Source organism: Schistocerca americana, chromosome X (genome assembly GCF_021461395.2).
Source record: "Schistocerca americana isolate TAMUIC-IGC-003095 chromosome X, iqSchAmer2.1, whole genome shotgun sequence".
Classification (NCBI taxonomy): Eukaryota; Metazoa; Arthropoda; class Insecta; order Orthoptera; family Acrididae; genus Schistocerca; species Schistocerca americana.
The window spans coordinates 587,844,743-587,862,956 of NC_060130.1; the positions used below are offsets into that span (position 1 = coordinate 587,844,743).

Genomic DNA, 18,214 nt, shown 5'->3' on the forward strand with positions numbered 1-18,214 from the left:
CCTGTCAAAGACACAATCATCTACAGAAACATAGGAAATGCACACATGCTGTGTCTTTTTTTGAAAGAGACTCCCACAGTGCCTTAGGATACTGAAGAAATTGTCTCCTTCTTGGGAACCAGTCAGGTGCCTGCCATAGTAACAACTCTGTGGTAACAAAACCACAACAATTCTTCATGAACCAGATCTACTCACAGCATTTGTGGGTCTTGGTTACACACACACTGAAAAATATATTTAAGATGACCAGCTATCCATGTTGTTATGACAAGTCATTACTGTGAAATGGGAACAAAGATGTCGAACATGAAATCTGAATGGAAAAAATTACAAGACAAGGCATCATTTTCACCTAAATCATGGAGGATTGTTTCAATCTCTCACTTTATACCCTTAAATTACAGTATGACTGTAAATTTCTTTTCACTTCATACATTGTGTGTCTCTTCAAGAGAAAGATATACTTAACTCATTTTGCCTGCCACACAAAATTTTAATCAGGTGAGTGGGGTACACTTCTCTTTACTGGATTTTAGTTAGTAGAAAAATTTGTATATGATACTTTTGAAAGTTTATCAACAACTTGTACATGCAGGCCCACTGAATTTATTTCTTGCTATTTTTACTCTCATTTTCTCAATTTACATTCAAACCATTTCAAACGTTAAATTTGAGAAGACATTCAATTTTGTAACAGGCATGCAAAGATGTCCAAATTCTAGATACCATTCTGCAAATTTCGTAACTATTAAGTTCGTAGATAGAATACTCTTCATTTCTTTTTTTGCACTGAGTAATTATTTGGAAGTTATAAATAAACCAAACTGCAATTTTCATACTCGAATGTACAATAAATATGCAGTATGTGTCATCACTGTTAAACCTATTATCACTTATTTCCAAAACCCATTAGGTTTCCAAGACCTCCTGTTGCTCCTTGTTGCAACTGCCTCATCATATTCTGAAGTCCTGGCATTCCACCTAAAGCAGAAAGGAAAAAATTAATGTAAATTACTACAGGGAAATGCTAAAAATTTAAACACATGCAAAATAATATGCTCATAAGAATGAAAATACCTGTAACTTATCTGAACCAGTTACAGTCTCAAGCTTTACATTCTTTTTCTTGCTGATCTTAGCTACTGAACTACTTGCATGAATGCTTTAAATAAGCACACCCATTGTCACCCAATGCCCTGGAATGAGGAACATCCTAGCCAAGATACTTCCACCAAACCTACCCAAAGTGGTGTTCCACTGCCCACCCAACCACCACAACATCCTAGTCCATCCCTATGCCATCCCACCCCCGATCTTCTGCCACACGGATCATACCCTTGTGGAAGACCCAGATGCAAGACGTGCCCAATCCACCCACCCATCATAGGCTTATTCTACCCTATCAGGGGCAAGGCCACCTGTGAAAGTAGCCATGTTATGTACCAGCTCTGCTGCAACCACTGTACAGCAGTTTACATTGATATGACAAATCACCAGTTGTCAACTAGAATGAATGGCCACTGCCAAACTGTTGCCAAAAACAAGGCGGTAGCTGGCCCACAGATGGTTCCCCACTCTCTCACGAGGCGCTTCCCACAAACCCCACCCTGCCTCTCTCCATCCCTCACCCCAGTACACTCACCATGGGACGGGAAAGAGCTGGCAGTCAACTGAGCACAATTTAGGAAGAGACGTTTGTGCGTGTGAGTGTTTTCCCTACAAGCTTTGAAAAGGAAGTGCATTCCAAAAGCCAGCCAAGCTCTGTACCTTTTATTTGTGTACCTATCGATGATGCAGGGCTTCTGCCTTTCAGCAAGTTGTCTTCTTTATTCTTAAATAATTCATAGTTATCACACTTGGGTTTAAAATCATTGCATGTTCTATAAAGAATACACTCGTGACGATATTTGCCTGAAGAGAAAATATATAGTAATGAGCAGATTTTTAAAAGCTAACAGTACAATCAATCTCTTTGACACTTTCTGAAACATATTATAAATAAATTTTACTCTCAGTACAGCGAAGACTGTGGCCTCTATATTTGTTCTTTAATATCTCAGTGGCATAAATAAATTCAGCCATTACATCATTATGAAGTAAATTTTCATATAACATTTTACACTGTTGGTGTATCTACAGTTTTCATCCAGTTCTACAAATATTCACAAGCTCAATACAATAGTATGTAACTTTCTCAACTTCAAATTTTGTTCTTCTGTGTAAGAAACTAATATTATTACATGGTTGTACTCATCATATACAGCAAGCTCCTGATCTTCAAGGTGAGGATTATCCATGCATAGTTTGACAAATTTTGAAAAATAAAAAAATGAAGCCTGAAGTATTGTTATAATCAGAACCAATATTTTCATTTAGAACATAAATTTCTGGTGGTTCAGTAGATCAGGAATAAATGTGTGACTGGTTTAATAGCAATGTCTCTGAACCTGGATCTGAGCCGATATGTGACATGGATGTAGTGAACAAAGCGTGTTCGGTAACAGACGAGAGCAAACATGCGGCAATCTGGGAGCCAATCAGCACATATATAGGAGTACAAAAATGTGTTTATCTGTCACTACAGTATGCCAAACAAATTTTGATTGACTGCACTGATGTTTGAACTCTCCAAAATATGAGAAGCTACCTTCCTTCTTCCTTCCTTCCTGTCTGGTGCCCTTTATCTGGTCAGTGCCATGTTGGGACTGGTATGATGCTGCTTCTGTTGTGTGGAGAACCAATCGTATCTGCATATACAGGTAGAAGCTGACCTCGGGGAAGATCAATTTGGATTCCGTACAAATATTGGAACACGTGAGGCAATACTGACCCAACAAATTATCTTAGAGGATAAGTTAAGAAAAGTCAAACCTACATTTCTAGCATTTGTAGATTTAGAGAAAGCTTTTGACAATGTTGACTGGAATACTCTCTTTCAAATTTTGAAGGTGGCAGCGGTCAAATACAGGGAGTGAAAGGCTATTTACAATTTGTACAGAAACCAGATGGCAGTTATAAGAGTCAAGGAACATGAAAGGGAAGCAGTGGTAGGGAGGGGAGTGAGACAGGGTTGTAGCCTCTCCCCAATGTTATTCAATCTGTATATTGAGCAAGCAGTGAAGGAAACAAAAGAAAAATTCAGAGTAGGTATTAAAATCCATGGAGAAGAAGTAAAAACTTTGAGGTTCGCCGATGACATTGTAATTCTGTCAGAGACAGCAAAGGACTTGGAAGAGCAGTTGAACGGAATGGACAGTGTCTTGAAAGGAGGATATAAGATGAACATCAAAAAAAGGAAAATGAGGATACTGGAATGTAGTCAAATTAAGTTGGGTGATGCTGAGGGAATTAGATTACGAAATGAGACACTTAAAGTAGTAAAGGAGTTTTGCTATTTGGGGAGCAAAATAACTGATGATGGTCGAAGTAGAGAGGATATAAAATGTAGACTGGCAATGGCAACGAAAGCATTTCTGAAGAAGAGAAATTTGTTAACACCGAGTATAGATTTAAGTGTCAGGAAGTCGTTTCTGAAAGTATTTGTATGGAGTGTAGCCATGAATGGAAGTGAAACATGGACGATAAATATTTTGACAAGAAGGGAATAGAAGCTTTCAAAATGTGTTGCTACAGAAGAATGCTGAAGATTAGATGATTAGATCACATAACCAATGAGGAGGTATTGAACAGAATTGGGGAAAAGAGGAGTTTGTGACAACTTGACTAGAAGAAGGGATCAGTTGGTAGGACATGTTCTGAGGCATCAAGGGATCACCACTTTAGTATTGGAGGGCAGCGTGGAGGGTAAAAATCATAGAGGGAGACCAAGAGATGAATACACTAAGCAGATTCAGAAGGATGTAGGTTGCAGTGGGTACTGGGAGATGATGAAGCTTGCACAGTATAGAGTAGCATGGAGAGCTGCATCAAATCGTCTCAGGACTGAAGACCACAACAACAACAACAACAACACTCCCAAAGGCATTTTAAAGCTACTGTCAGCTACCTTTCTCCTCTTGGGGGTGGAATTTGTGTACTACTACTACTACTACTACTACTGTCTGTGTGTAGTGGAACCAACCCACTATTCACTGAAGAGAATGTGGAAAACCATCTAAACCAACATCCAGGCTGACCAGCACACCACCCCATATCATTAATCCGCGAGTATTCAATCTGGGGCTGGCATTCCTCCCTGTGTCCCAGAAGCAGGCAATTTAGGAAATGAGAACTATTGTCAGGAAAAATGTGAATTGAAATAGAAAATAACTGATGATTATTTTGCAAAATTGAATGGATGATACAAAGTACAGTGTGTTTTAAGGGTAACTTTATAAAATAGTTGTCAGCTTCTGGTGAGTAACCTGTAAGCAATGCAGTGGGCTTTCAAATGTGACATGTGGCTTATTTCTTAGATACAGAAAATTGCCATTCCCAGTAAAAAACATTTATTTTGGACTACCCATGTTTTGTAGCATGAGTTTTGTATTAATCGGGACAATCCGGAGCTTGCTGCACATTTCTTCAAGTACTTATAAAAAAGACTTGCACAAAGAGACAGGTAACATTAATTTTCATTTTGTGATTTCATTAATACAAAGTATATCAGATATAATACATGCTATCACATATTCTTTACTGAAGGTGTGTTATGTTTATGTTGTTACCAAGTCTTTAAATATAATATCCAATGACAGAATCCTATTATGTACACCTGACATACCACATTACAAGAAGTCTTATCGGAGTGCAAATCATTTCCTGTTTTGTGTTGACAAAAGTTTTAACCATGATCTCGGAGAATCTAGATTTTTTTTAATAACATTTCTTTAGTATGTCTGCTTATTGTCGATACAGAATTACAATGAAGTGTCTGGTATATGTTGCGAGTGGTTGCCAGGCTTACACAGTTTACTGTGTCCTGCGGGAGGTCTCTCAAAAAACTCATAGTCTGCCACTTATGTCCAAAACCAACTAACTGATCACTAAGAGTTAAGTTTGATCGTTGATTCAAATGTGCTATGGCTCATTTGTCATCTTGTTCATCTGAAAAGCTGATTGCAGCACAATGTTCCTTGGTTTACACAACAGCTCCGGGTCTGCAGAGAGATATTAGTTCATGTTTGCTTGGTTTGTAATCAGGTACACAAAAATCTGACTACATTATTGGAGCCAAAATTGGGCCTATACAAACCCTGCAAACCAAATTTTGAGAAGCTTGTAAAAAGTTAAACATGTGTTAAGAGATACTCCATTAAAATTATAGTAAACTCGCGGCAGTTCATTTATTTATTGTGATAGGAGACACACAGGATATGCTTGCTGATCATTTTCAATGGGGGAATTATAAAACTTTTTTGACAAAATTAACCACAATTTACATCCTGTAAGGTGAGAATTATTATGAAATGAATGATGGAAAATGTGTAAGTTCCCAGTTTTCACCAGCTATGAGAAATTTCATGCAGAACTCTCGACATGCTGCTTTGAACTTTGTTCCACTTCATTCTACTTTTGTTTACTATTCTGATGGTGAAAATGGGTTTCGTCTCACAATAAGGATGCACCAGAGCACATTTTGTTGACATAAACAACAAAAAACATAATGCAGTAGAGCCCAGCTTTTCAAGGAACTTTTTTTGTGTGATATACAGGGTCTTACAAAAAGGTACGGCCAAACTTTCAGAAAACATTCCTCGCACACAAATAAAGAAAAGATGTTATGTGGACATGTGTGCGGAAACGCTTAATTTCCATGTTAGAGCTCGTTTTAGTTTCGTCAGTATGTACTGTACTTCCTTGATTCACCGCCAGTTGGCCCAATTAAAGGAAGGGAATGTTGACTTCGGTGCTTGTGTTGACATGCGACTCATTGCTCTACAGTACTAGCTTCAAGCACATCAGCACGTAGCATCAACAGGTTAGTGTTCATCACGAATGTCGTTTTGCAGTCAGTGCAATGTTTACAAATGCGGAGTTGGCAGATGCCCATTTGATGTATGGATTAGCACGGGGCAATAGCCGTGGCGCGGTACGTTTGTATCGAGACAGATTTCCAGAACGAAGGTGTCCCGACAGGAAGACGTTCGAAGCAATTGATCAGCGTCTTAGGGAGCATGGAACATTCCAGCCTATGACTCGCGACTGGGGAAGACCTAGAACGACGAGGACACCTGCAATGGACGAGGCAATTCTTTGTGCAGTTGACGATAACCGTAATTTCAGCGTCAGAGAAGTTGCTGCTGTACAAGGTAATGTTGACCACGTCACTGTATGGAGAGAACCAGTTGTTTCCGTACCATGTACAGCGTGTGCAGGCACTATCAGCAGCTGATTGGCCTCCACGGGTACACTTCTGCGAATGGTTCATCCAACAATGTGTCAATCCTCATTTCAGTGCAAATGTTCTCTTTACAGATGAGGCTTCATTCCAATGTGATCAAATTGTAAATTTTCACAATCAACATGCGTGGGCTGACGAGAATCCGCACACAATTGTGCAATCACATCATCAACACAGATTTTCTGTGACGTTTGGGAAGGCATTGTTGGTGATGTCTTGATTGGGCCCCATGTTCTTCCACCTACGCTCAATGGAGCACGTTATCATGATTTCATACGGGATACTCGACCTGTGCTGCTAGAACATGTGCCTTTACAAGTACGACACAACATGTGGTTCATGCACCATGGAGCTCCTGCACATTTCAGTCGAAGTGTTCGTACGCTTCTCAACAACAGATTCGGTGACCGATGGATTGGTAGAGGCGGACCAATTCCATGTCCTCCACGCTCTCCTGACCTCAACCCTCTTGACTTTCATTTATGGTGGCATTTGAAAGCTCTTGTCTACGCAACCCCGATACCAAATGTAGAGACTCTTCGTGCTCGTATTGTGGACGGCTGTGATACAATACGCCATTCTCCAGGGCTACATCAGCGCATCAGGGATTCCATGCGACGGAGGGTGGATGCATGTATCCTCGCTAGCGGAGGACATTTTGAACATTTCCTGTAACAAAGTGTTTGAAGTCGCGCTGGTACGTTCTGTTGCTGTGTGTTTCCATTCCATGATTAATGTGATTTGAAGAGAAGTAATAAAATGAGCTCTAACATGGAAAGTAAGCGTTTCCGGACACATGTCCACATAACATCTTTTCTTTCTTCGTGTGTGAGGAATGTTTCCTGAAAGTTTGGCCATACCTTTTTGTAACACCCTGTATGTACATAATAGGCATCAAAGTCCTAGCCAGGGACTCATTTTCTATCTAATAAAGGTTATCTGAATTTTGTACTATGTTTAGCAGTTGACAGGGAAGTGGCAGTTGACAGGGAAGTGGCAACTGTCTGGGAAGCTGAAATGTTTGACTAAATTTCATTAAACATTATTGGTGTTTCTGGAAAGCCTGCAGCTGTGTCATTCATTCATTATTTATATGATGAAATACTACACCAGTTATGTACTTTTTCCTGCTCAACATGATGTGTCTACAACTTACTCTCATGGTTGAGTGCAAATATGTACTCAAGTATTTTGGTTGATTGTATGTGTGTTGTTCTGCCTCTCTTGCACTGTAATGATGTTTATGAGGTTACAAAGTATACTATGCCTCCTCCATTATGCAGAAAACTGCATGTACACACACACACACACACACACACACACACACACGCACACGCGCACACACACACGCACACACACACGCACACACACACACACACACACACACACACACTGTTTGTGAAAAATCCCAGAAAACACTTACATAAATATTTGCACTTGACAATGAGAATAACTTCTTGAAACATGCCATGCTAAGCATGAAAAAATATGTAACTGGTGCAGTGTTTCATTACTCAAGCCAGAAACATTTGAGCAACAGAAAGAGAGCAATGGTGTCAACTAGCACTACAAATTGCCAAACAACAAAACATATCCAATGAGTGTTCACACAAAGGTGTCATAATGATCATGAAGCTGTGCATGCACAGAAAAAACAATTTGAAAACAATTGTGATCAGTCATGATACCTTTATTTGAAAGAACTTTTACTCCCACAGTCATCATGCCGAAGTGTAGTGGGAGGAGACTAAGCATGGATTGTTCTGAATTTTACTGATTTACATCTGCTGAGCAGAGCACCCTGGTTTCAAGAAATTTAACTATGTAATGTTTGTAAATACTACTTGAAGGCCAACAACATTTCCACGGGATTATCTGCTTTCAGCAGCAGAAGCACTACCAGTGCATGTTGATACATTTTGCAACACAGAGATCATGCTGCTGGTTTAAAATATTTTATGACTGTGTTGTACCATTTGAATCAACTTAACGTCATATTCGTGCTATACTGCATCTATTTAGTCTTGATGAACATCTATTCTGATAGCATACAAGGGTCTCATAGCAAGCACTGACATGCATGCTCAGTTTGGAAGAAAGATTTTCTGACAACAAGCTTTTGGAAGCTCAAGCCTAAGGACTGCTGGTAGCAGATCACCACAGAACAATGCAATTAAAAATTTCCCACAGAGAAATGATTGGGAGAGCTGTATGATAAATCTGTGCAGAGGCTCATTGCCTGGAGTCTCATTAGGGGGCAGGTAAATGGAACATATTATCACTGTACTTGGTACATGTACACCTGCAGGAACTGCTCGTATGTTTCTACTTGAGTGAAATGTGAAGTTACATCATTTGTAAAGTCAGTCACACTGCATTCAGCTCTCCCTCCACTGAGATGGCCCTTTCACAAGAGGCTAAGAACTTTTGGCAAAGAGACATTAGTAGTTTAAGAATTAATCTTTTAGAGACAAGGCAATACAAGTCTCACTTGTGCCATGAGCCTCAATTCCTCCACATGAATTATTAATAGTATGGGAGCAACTTTATTGGTGAAGTATTTTTGTGCTCCTCTTTTCTCTCAACATATTTGGAGATATGTGTTACAGTTACAGGGAAATAAAATGACTCCCTGCGTCCCTCAGAAGGAACTCCATGTCTTCCAAAAATGGGTTCTTGTCACACAAAAATAGCATCTAACACTCTGATACTTTTGGAGATAGTCTTTAAGCATTTTAGCTTTTGACCTGAAGTTTAGTCTTTGTGACATTGGAATTTTTTGTGTACTATTTGCTACCTCATTTGGTGATTTGTTTACACCCTAAATATTCAATCAAGTGAAATGAAGCTGAGATGTGGGGAAACTATCCTATAGCTTGTCTGACTGAATTGCCTCAACAGCCATCCACCCCATAAACACAAAGTACACCTTGAGACTGACAGGGCTCTATAATGGTTTGCATTGTCCCCACAGTTCCACTTTTGTGCCCTGCAGTGGTCGGTGAAGCATGGCCACTTTCCTAGAAGCTCTGCGTTCACTGCCTTGGAAGAGTTTAAATCCTCTGTTGTCATAAAACTTACTTCCATCTTTCTCCAAGCACTATTAGATTTTTCTTGATGTTCAGCTATTTGACATCTTTGAACTCCTGTTCATGTTGAGCTTAGCAACAAAGAACCATATTTTCCTTCTGATTTTCACAGCAAGTGTATGAATAATACATCCATATAGGCAAGTGCATCATATGACCCTTACCAGGAGACCATGGAGCACATTGCCCCCATCAAATCTGCATAGCTGACTAATGAGGGGGGGGGGTTGGTGTTCCGGTTAGCCTGGATATGATTTTTAGGCAGTTTCCCACTTCTTTCAATATATACAACAGGCTGTTTCCCATGTCCCACCTCAGTTACACAATGCACAACCACTTCAAAAACTGTCACATGGCATATGCGCACACTTGAAGGGTACACAGATTCCTGTCCTGGAAGAGCAGGGTGGGGGTGGGGGTAGGAGGGGCTGGCAGTAAGTTTCAAAATGCCTTTGGGAGTGACAATCCCATGGTAATAATACAAATATGGCTGGTTCTCTGCAAAATTGGAGAGGCAACATATCATTCTTAACCATGCATCAGGTGGATACAGGGCAACAGAAAGAAGGTAAAGGATTAAGTGGACAAATAAACAGGACTGTTTGAGCTACACATGGTCAATGATTTACTCCCATGACCTGTGTATGCGGCAATGACTTGAGAAGCAATGACTTGAGAAACAGTTGCTATTGCCGCACGCATACAACTATGATCTTTACTATGAGTATAAACTGTCCATTTGTCTTTGTGTGTCTTATAAGCACTTTGCAGTGATTATTTACGAACTGTTTCAAAAAATACAGTAAGTATCATCATCACACAGAACACAAAATAATGAAATGTAACTGTTGTCAAAAGCAGAGCTTCAGATACACTACATCAATAAATGTTTTTTGTTGAAGATGAAGTGATGATATTATACTGAACAATTTCTGTTTGTGAATTAACTAATGTAGTGAAAGCCTAATTTTTCACAATATTCTACATGTGCACTTCACTACAACAACTCAACAACTGTTCAACATATACCACCAAGAAGAAAAGAGAAGATTCAGCTAAACATAAATATGTATGAATGAAAATAAATACCCATGTGTTGAAGAACCCTAGGATCCATCATCTTCGCCATCTGTTGATTAAGTTTCGTCATCTGGGCTTGATTTACATTCTTTGCCATATCACCACCTTTGAATAATCCTTTTATTCCACCCATCTTCTTTACAACTGCAGCAAATTTTGTGTACTGTGAGATAAGTTCTTTAACTTCCCTTTCAGTCACTCCTGAACCTTGTGCAACCCTCACTATTCTTGAGGATTGTTTTGTAAATAGTTTTGCACCATCGCGGCTGTCTAATTCTGAAATAAAATTAAACCACATGGAAAATGAGCAGACATAGAGAATTATTAATTAAGATGAAGGCAATTTTTATTTCAGATAAACGGTTTTTATAGAAATAAAATAAAATTATTTCATACCACCATCATTCATGCTGTCCATAATTGTCATGAGCCTCTTCAATCTGGCCATTGAATCCTGTTCACTACCTTTCGATAAGAAATCTGTACTAAACCCAGGTATCATACCCTAGAACAAGATGAAATGACAATCGATAAATACTGACTGTGGGAAACACAGGACTCACTGATTATCAGCTCTGTACTATTTGAAAATTTTATATACTATTAGAAAGCAACTCACCATTATTTGTGAAAAAGGACCCATTTTCATAATATTCTGAAACTGCTCATACATATCACGTAATGTGAACTGCCCATGTTTTATCTTTTCTATTAATTCCTCATTGTCATCTAGTTTCAGCTCATTTACTTTGTCAATTAAACCTTCTATATCGCCCATCCCTAAAAGCTTACTAATGAACGGTTTTGTTTTAAATGGTTCAAAGTCATCAATATGTTCTCCTGTTCCAATGAAAATAATAGGACTTTGTGTAGCTGCAACACTAAAACAGAAAAAGGAAAGCCTCTGAAAATTTATCACAATCTGAGACAGTAGTGACAACAAATCTACAAAATAAAAGTAACACTTACGCACTGAGAGCACCTCCACCTTTAGCATGTCCATCAAGCTTTGTTATTATAACTGAACCAACATCAACCTTCTCCTTGAATGCACGAGCCTGTGCTTCACAGGCCTGACCTATTGTTGCATCCATCACGAATATGATATTATCTGGTTTCTGAGGAGAATAAAAATGTTGAGTTTAGTTAAATAAAATAATTAACAAACAACAAGTTTCAGAATATTACTTACAATTGCATTTGAAACTTGCAACATTTCTTCAAAAAGTGATTCTTCTTGTTTATGTCGTCCACTTGTATCAACAATTATTATCTCAAACCCTTCTTTCTTGAACATTTCTACACCATCTTGTGCTATAACTACAGGATCTACTTCAGTGTAACTGCATCAAAGAAACAAAGATAAATGATTAAATTAATAGGAAATGTGAGATGATGACTCACTGAAACAGAAGTTCAACAAATTTTAGACACCTGCACGCATTGAAGAAAAGCAAACAAAGAATACCTGTGGAGTACTGCAAGCAAGTAAAAGAATGTCTATCATAAACATTACAGCAAAAAAGAAAAGTCCACAATACAGTATCTACACCAACCACTTACTCCTAATTGCTGTGACGGTAAAGTTAAGTAGGTGATACTGAAAAAATGTTGAAAAATCTGAACATCAGATTCCTACTCAAGCACATATTTATCAAAATTAAAATTATTTATTCAGTGGGATATCATAGGAAAGGGTACAACAATGCTAAGACATCAGAAGACATGAAATGACAGAAAAGAGCATGCTGCAAAATACACTTTTTGAACTTTGCAGGACTTACAATACACAAACAACAAGGCTGAGATAAAACTGGCCCAGAAAATATTTATAATCCTGCTGTGAAATAAGTTATACCAGTCAATCAACAGGAGAACTACTACTTATGGAAGCGAATGGAAATGACTACAATTGTTATGAAATGCAGAAAACGCTTTTTGGACCTTTTTAATTTTAGACACCTGTACAAATAGTGTAAGGCATGTACATGATGCTAAATGGCTTTAGAGAAATTCCAGTTACAAATCCCTTTGATATGGCACACTGTTCATTGTGTTAGTTAACCTTCTTCTAACCCAAATAGTTCCAAAATAGGTATGCTACATCTAGCTGATGTGACCCATTGATAATTAAATCCTGTGGAGGCACCAAATTGCAAATAATGTATTGGCTGTCTTATGCAATTAAGATCGGGTGATTTAGTATGGTATTCGATATTTGATAGGGTGACCGAGTGTTTGTCAAACATGGAATGTATGCACACACCCGTGTGAATAGGGCTGTTGTCATCCCTGAAGATGGGAGTGTTGTTAACATATTCACCATGAAAATACTACAGAAAGGCAACACCTGGTCACCAAGAATGTTGAAATAAATATCCTATGTTCCCGGTAACCTGAATGAGTGATCCAAGGTCACAGTGTGAAAAACACCCTCAAAATCTCACATAATCACTTTTGGCCTGAATTAGATGCTCCACACACTCACTGAGCTGTCAATGTACTCTATACCTTGAATCACTTGAAAGGACACAAAACTGTTACTCATCAGATCACACTACATGCTTCCAATCATGTACTGCCCAGTTTCTGTGTTGTTTGGTTCAATGAAGTTAACATGAGCAATGATCTTTTGCAAGGTACCCCGACTCCAAATGACCACTACATGTAGTTCACTCCTCATTGTTTGCTTGGAAACTGGTTGAGACTGACCTGCATGCATTAACAGCAGCAGTTCCTGTCAGGTTTGATACTGATTGTCACTGACATGCTGTGACGCTCACCTCTAGTTCCTGTCAATTACTATCTCTTTACAACCACTGCTCTTTCTTACACTATGTTAGATGGCTGCTAGTGGCACACCATTCTTATAGACAAAAAAAGTCATGTAGCTTCGTTCACGGTGTGATCATGGGTGCATCCCAACATGATAGTTCCCTCCTGACATTCTGTCATGTCTTCACATTACACATCATACTGAACTGCTTCCATACAACTAATTGTGAGGTACACATCACTTCACTGCTATGACATATGTCACCAGATGGCTTTATAGCAATGCAATGTTTTAAAATATTTATTGCTCTTCATTCTTTTGAGAGGTTTAGCCATTTCATTTGGTGTGTTTTGGTTGCTACTCTTTACGTATAATCTCACTCCTGTATCTTTATATCAGGGGCAATCAGGTCTTCAGAGTTCTAAAAATTGAACATAAAAAAATTATTTCTCCTGCCTGGATCCTTTGTTCTTGTTATACTGTTAAGAAGTAACACTCTGTTCTTTAAAGATTATAGGGACTGCCACAGTTTTATAAAATTTCATCACCAACTCAACACTGGCACTGTCATTTGAACTTGTTTTAGTTGTGCCACATAAGATATAGAATGCTTTTATTTTGAAGTTAATATCTCTGAAACTGTCTAAATGTTAATTATATACAAGGTTATCCCAGCAGATCAAATATTCCATCATCTTTTGGTCACACATCTGGGATATTATTAATTCTTTTTCTGATATTTCAACTGACAACCTTTCAGCTGTTCTGAGGGTGAGTCACTTGCAAGACTTTTAAATCACTTTACGCAATACTGTGCAGTAATCATGCATATGTCAGAGGTAACACTGTTGGTAACAAGAGCATCAGTCATAGCCAAAATTTTATGCATTTAAGGGTAATATAAAACAAGTGCAGACTCGGCAAATACACAGTTCTTACGAAGTATATGGTTGATTATTACACATGGCATGTGATGGCATGCTACACAATGAAGACTTACAGCAATATTTCTTTTGAAAGTGCAGATGTGAAATGACATGGAATGAGTTTCTGCAATTTGCTGAGCTGGAAATCCTCATCTCAGTTGAGTAGGTTGTCTGCTGATTGTATTTAAACAGCTTCCTTGACCACTTGATCTCAGCAGGACGAGGCTGTTGCCAGTATCTTGACTTTCTCATAATCCATGGAGTGAGCAGTGGAAATACAGTGTTAAGCCACTGCTGACTTACTGGTCTGTAGAAGGTGGGTGTATTTCAGGTGCTCACTGAAATTTCTTGTGAGTGAGGTAAAAGGTACATAGGACAAAATACATGCACTGTAAAAGTGTGTTACATTGAACACCAGTGACAGATCCGTCTTCTACAGCTAATAAATCTGCAGTGGCTGAACAATGTAATTTGACTGGCTATTCCATGGATTATGGGTAAGTAAAGAGACTGGCCCCAGTCACATCCTACTGGGATTCAGTGGTTAAGGAAGCTATGGAAATACAATTAACAGACAACCTGCTCAACTGAGGTGAAGGCTTCCAGCTAGACAATTTCATCTCTGTGCTTCAAAAGGAAATATTGTTCCAAGTCTTTACTGCCTGGCATACTAAAATACACCATTCACAATAATCAACCAAATACTTTGTAAGCACCATGGATTTGCTGGCTCTGCAGTTGCTTAGTTTTACTCTTCAGATGTGTAAAGTTTCATCTAGGACTTATGCTCCTGTTACTAACAGTGTTATCTCTGACACATGCGTGATTACTCCACAGTATTGTTAACTTAAAAACCTTGTAAAAGACTCACCTTGAAATTATAGCTGACAGTGTCAGCTGACGTATTGGAACAAGAATTTATAATATACTGGACACATGCCCGAAAGATAATGGAATATGCAGGATATTTCAGAAATACTTAAGCAAACTTTGGGGACAGGTTCCTTACAGCAAAACATGAAAAAAAAAACATAATATTCCAAATATTAAAACATCACTCATTTTTCAAGTTAATGAAATCTGACTTTCAACGGCTTTCTAGGAACAACCCAAAAATTGCACTTATCTCTGAACCCCTTTGATTCCTAGTATCCTAGATGGGGCTGTGTTGTTACTGTGCACATGTACTATAGGTAGTGAGTTAACTCTAAGTTCTCCATTCAAACAGGACAGAATGTTCATTTCATGGGCAGGTAGACATTATATTTATGTGCAGCCACACAAATGGTAATGGACATCAGGCTGCAAGGCTGTATTGTATGGCGTTTCCAGACCAAAGACAGCAGAGTCATCCAACCTTTGATGCTGCGTATCATCGTGTTGCTGAGACAGAAACAGTGGCACCATCTTCAAGTTGAGCATGGAGGATATTTCATGAGCAACTTATGTATCCATATCATCAACACAGTGTGCAGGGCCTTCCACCTGCCAATCACCCACCATGGAGACCTTTTGCTGATGGTTTGTTGCATGAACTGCCAGCCCGTTGCTTATCTCTTCAGTTTTGTTTACAAACAAGGCAACATTTGGAAAAGATGGAAAAACATTTTCCATACCCAACACATATGGTCCAACACCAATCCTCATGCTACAGTACAGGCTAGACATCAGCATCAGTTTACGATTAATATGTGGGCTGGAATTACAGGTGACTGGGAGGATCATACGTTCTCCCATCATGTCCTGTAAGTGCTGCCTGGAACTTTGCTCAGAACATCCTCCAAGACTTACTAGAAGATGTTCCCCTGCACACAAGAACAAACATGTGATTTATGCATGATGGAGTTCCAGCACGTTTCAGTCTCACTGTTTGAGATGCACTGGCTAGTATCTACCATGACATATGGATACGTAGAGGATGACCAGTACCAGGGCCCACATGTTCTGTCTATGCAATAGATCACCGGGATGCAGAAACTCCTCACTGATGCATCAAGGAAGCCTGCAATACCATTCAAAACCATCAGAGAATATTTGAAATGGTGCAACAGTCCATGATTTGATGAGTGCATGCATGTTTACAAGCAAGAGGAGGACGTTTTGAGCATTTATTATGAGTTTATATGCTTATGCGCTCCTACCACCTATAATTTTAACTTTCTTTAATAACTTGAAAACAGAGTATTTTCAGACATATGTTTATAGCTTTTTTCCTTGTTTTGGTGTAAGCAACCTCTCCCCAGAGATTGTAAAAGTATTTTTGAAACACTCTGTACACAATGTATTTAAAAACCTTGCCTTTTCAACATATTGGACTCATATCAAGAGCTTTTCTTTTGCAAACATTTCCTTGTAGATGCTTGTATATAAGTTTTTTTAAAGATAATTCAAAGTTATATAATTTTTTGATTAAATACAGTTTGTGGACTGTCTTTTGTAAATCATTTTCTGAATCTTTTACGATACCTACATCATCTGCAAACAGTTTGTCTTTGGTAGCTCTTTATCATATTTCAGAGCAAAACTTTTTTCCAGTTGTGAATGATGATGTCCATACAAAAGTTAAATAATACAGACTCCTTTACTCACAGTTATGTGCTTGTCCCCCCCCCCCCCAATTTACCCTAAACAGCAGTTTTAAAAAACAGTTAGTAGATGGGCTGAAGCTCCTTCCTCTTCCACAATTTGTGTCTGACCACTTTGTCAAAAGCTTTAACATAATCTACAAAGCCTACAAATGTGTAAGATTATGGATATATCTGTGTCTTTCAAATAATTGTGTCATACTAAATACACAGCCCGTACAGGACCTTCCAGTTAAAAAGCCGTGTTGGTAATTAAATATCATGGTATATGTCCTTGTTACTATTTTACCATAAATTTTGTATCCCAAGTTTAGGCCCAAACCCAGCAATTCCCACAATTATTTCTATTTGGCACAACAAGGGCTTCAGTATAGTCATCTGACAGATAGCATGTCAAACAAAAATCATCACTGATATCTACAGCCTTTTAAGGAAGAGAATAAATGAATATTTTATGAGTTCCATGTTAAGAGCAGCTATAGTCAGCAACTTTATGGTGGCTCTTATTTAGCACTCTTTTGGGCTACACCCCTAGTTTGTTCCTACCTTATGTAAAAATGAGCAGTGTGAAATTTTGGCATTCAAAATTAGTAAACACAAAAAAACCAACCTCTGCAAAATATTGCTTCTGATTATTACCTAATATAGACATATTGTTTACTTAATTTTCTTAGTTGATTGCATTCTCATTGGTAAGTGTGCTGAGCTGCCCCTTTTGATGGTCGAGCCTAGACCAATCCAGCAGTCTTTCACCTCCGAGGAGAATGTACAATGTATTCGTCTATAGTTCATTTATAGTACATAATTTATTTGCTAGGATATTACTCTGATGAAATAAACTGCCAATATCAAATAAATGTGAATGGTTTTCATTTATAATTTGTCATGTACAAATTAACTGAGCATCAAAGTGCTGTCACAGCTATACGAGATGTTATGATTAATTGGGAAAAAGCATTAATTTCAACAATGACACTATGAAACTAAATACCAAAATTAGAAGCTCTGTATTATCAATGGAGACAAGCAGAAAAAAAATCATAGTCGGAGGTTCACAAGTGAAAAGAAACAGGGTTTTTCAAAAAACTTGAGGAAATAGCAAATGTTAATAGTTTGTACATCATCAATAATGAAAAGGATACTCCATTTTTGATAACTCAATGGCCGAAGGATGGGCCAAGGTTAATGTATGGGACTGATTACCAATCATTTGAGAAAAAGCGTTTCTGAATAAGCAGCAACAGCTTTAAAAGACAAGAGCAAGAGTGAAACAAATTGGAACCTCTACAATTCAGCATATATGTACTTATATTATAACTTATAGAACACTTATAAACCACTTCTCTTTCAATGTTGGTACTTTCATGCATATATTGCTTGCTTAACTTACTATGGAAAGGAGCAGACAAAAGTTG

General features: G+C 38.3%; 1 protein-coding gene across 1 annotated transcript in view; it reads right to left on the reverse strand.

Moving 5' to 3' along the window:
- Positions 1-469: 469 nt before the first annotated feature.
- LOC124555189 (signal recognition particle 54 kDa protein) overlaps positions 470-18,214 on the reverse strand; it is a 53,672-nt gene continuing 35,927 nt past the window's right edge. The window contains exons 4-9 of the mRNA XM_047129031.1: positions 11,705-11,855; positions 11,482-11,630; positions 11,132-11,393; positions 10,909-11,017; positions 10,522-10,788; positions 470-981 (exon numbers count right to left, since the gene is read on the reverse strand). Coding sequence (XP_046984987.1) covers positions 890-981; positions 10,522-10,788; positions 10,909-11,017; positions 11,132-11,393; positions 11,482-11,630; positions 11,705-11,855 — 1,030 coding nt within the window. The 3' untranslated portion in view covers positions 470-889. The remainder of the gene's footprint in view (positions 982-10,521; positions 10,789-10,908; positions 11,018-11,131; positions 11,394-11,481; positions 11,631-11,704; positions 11,856-18,214) is intronic.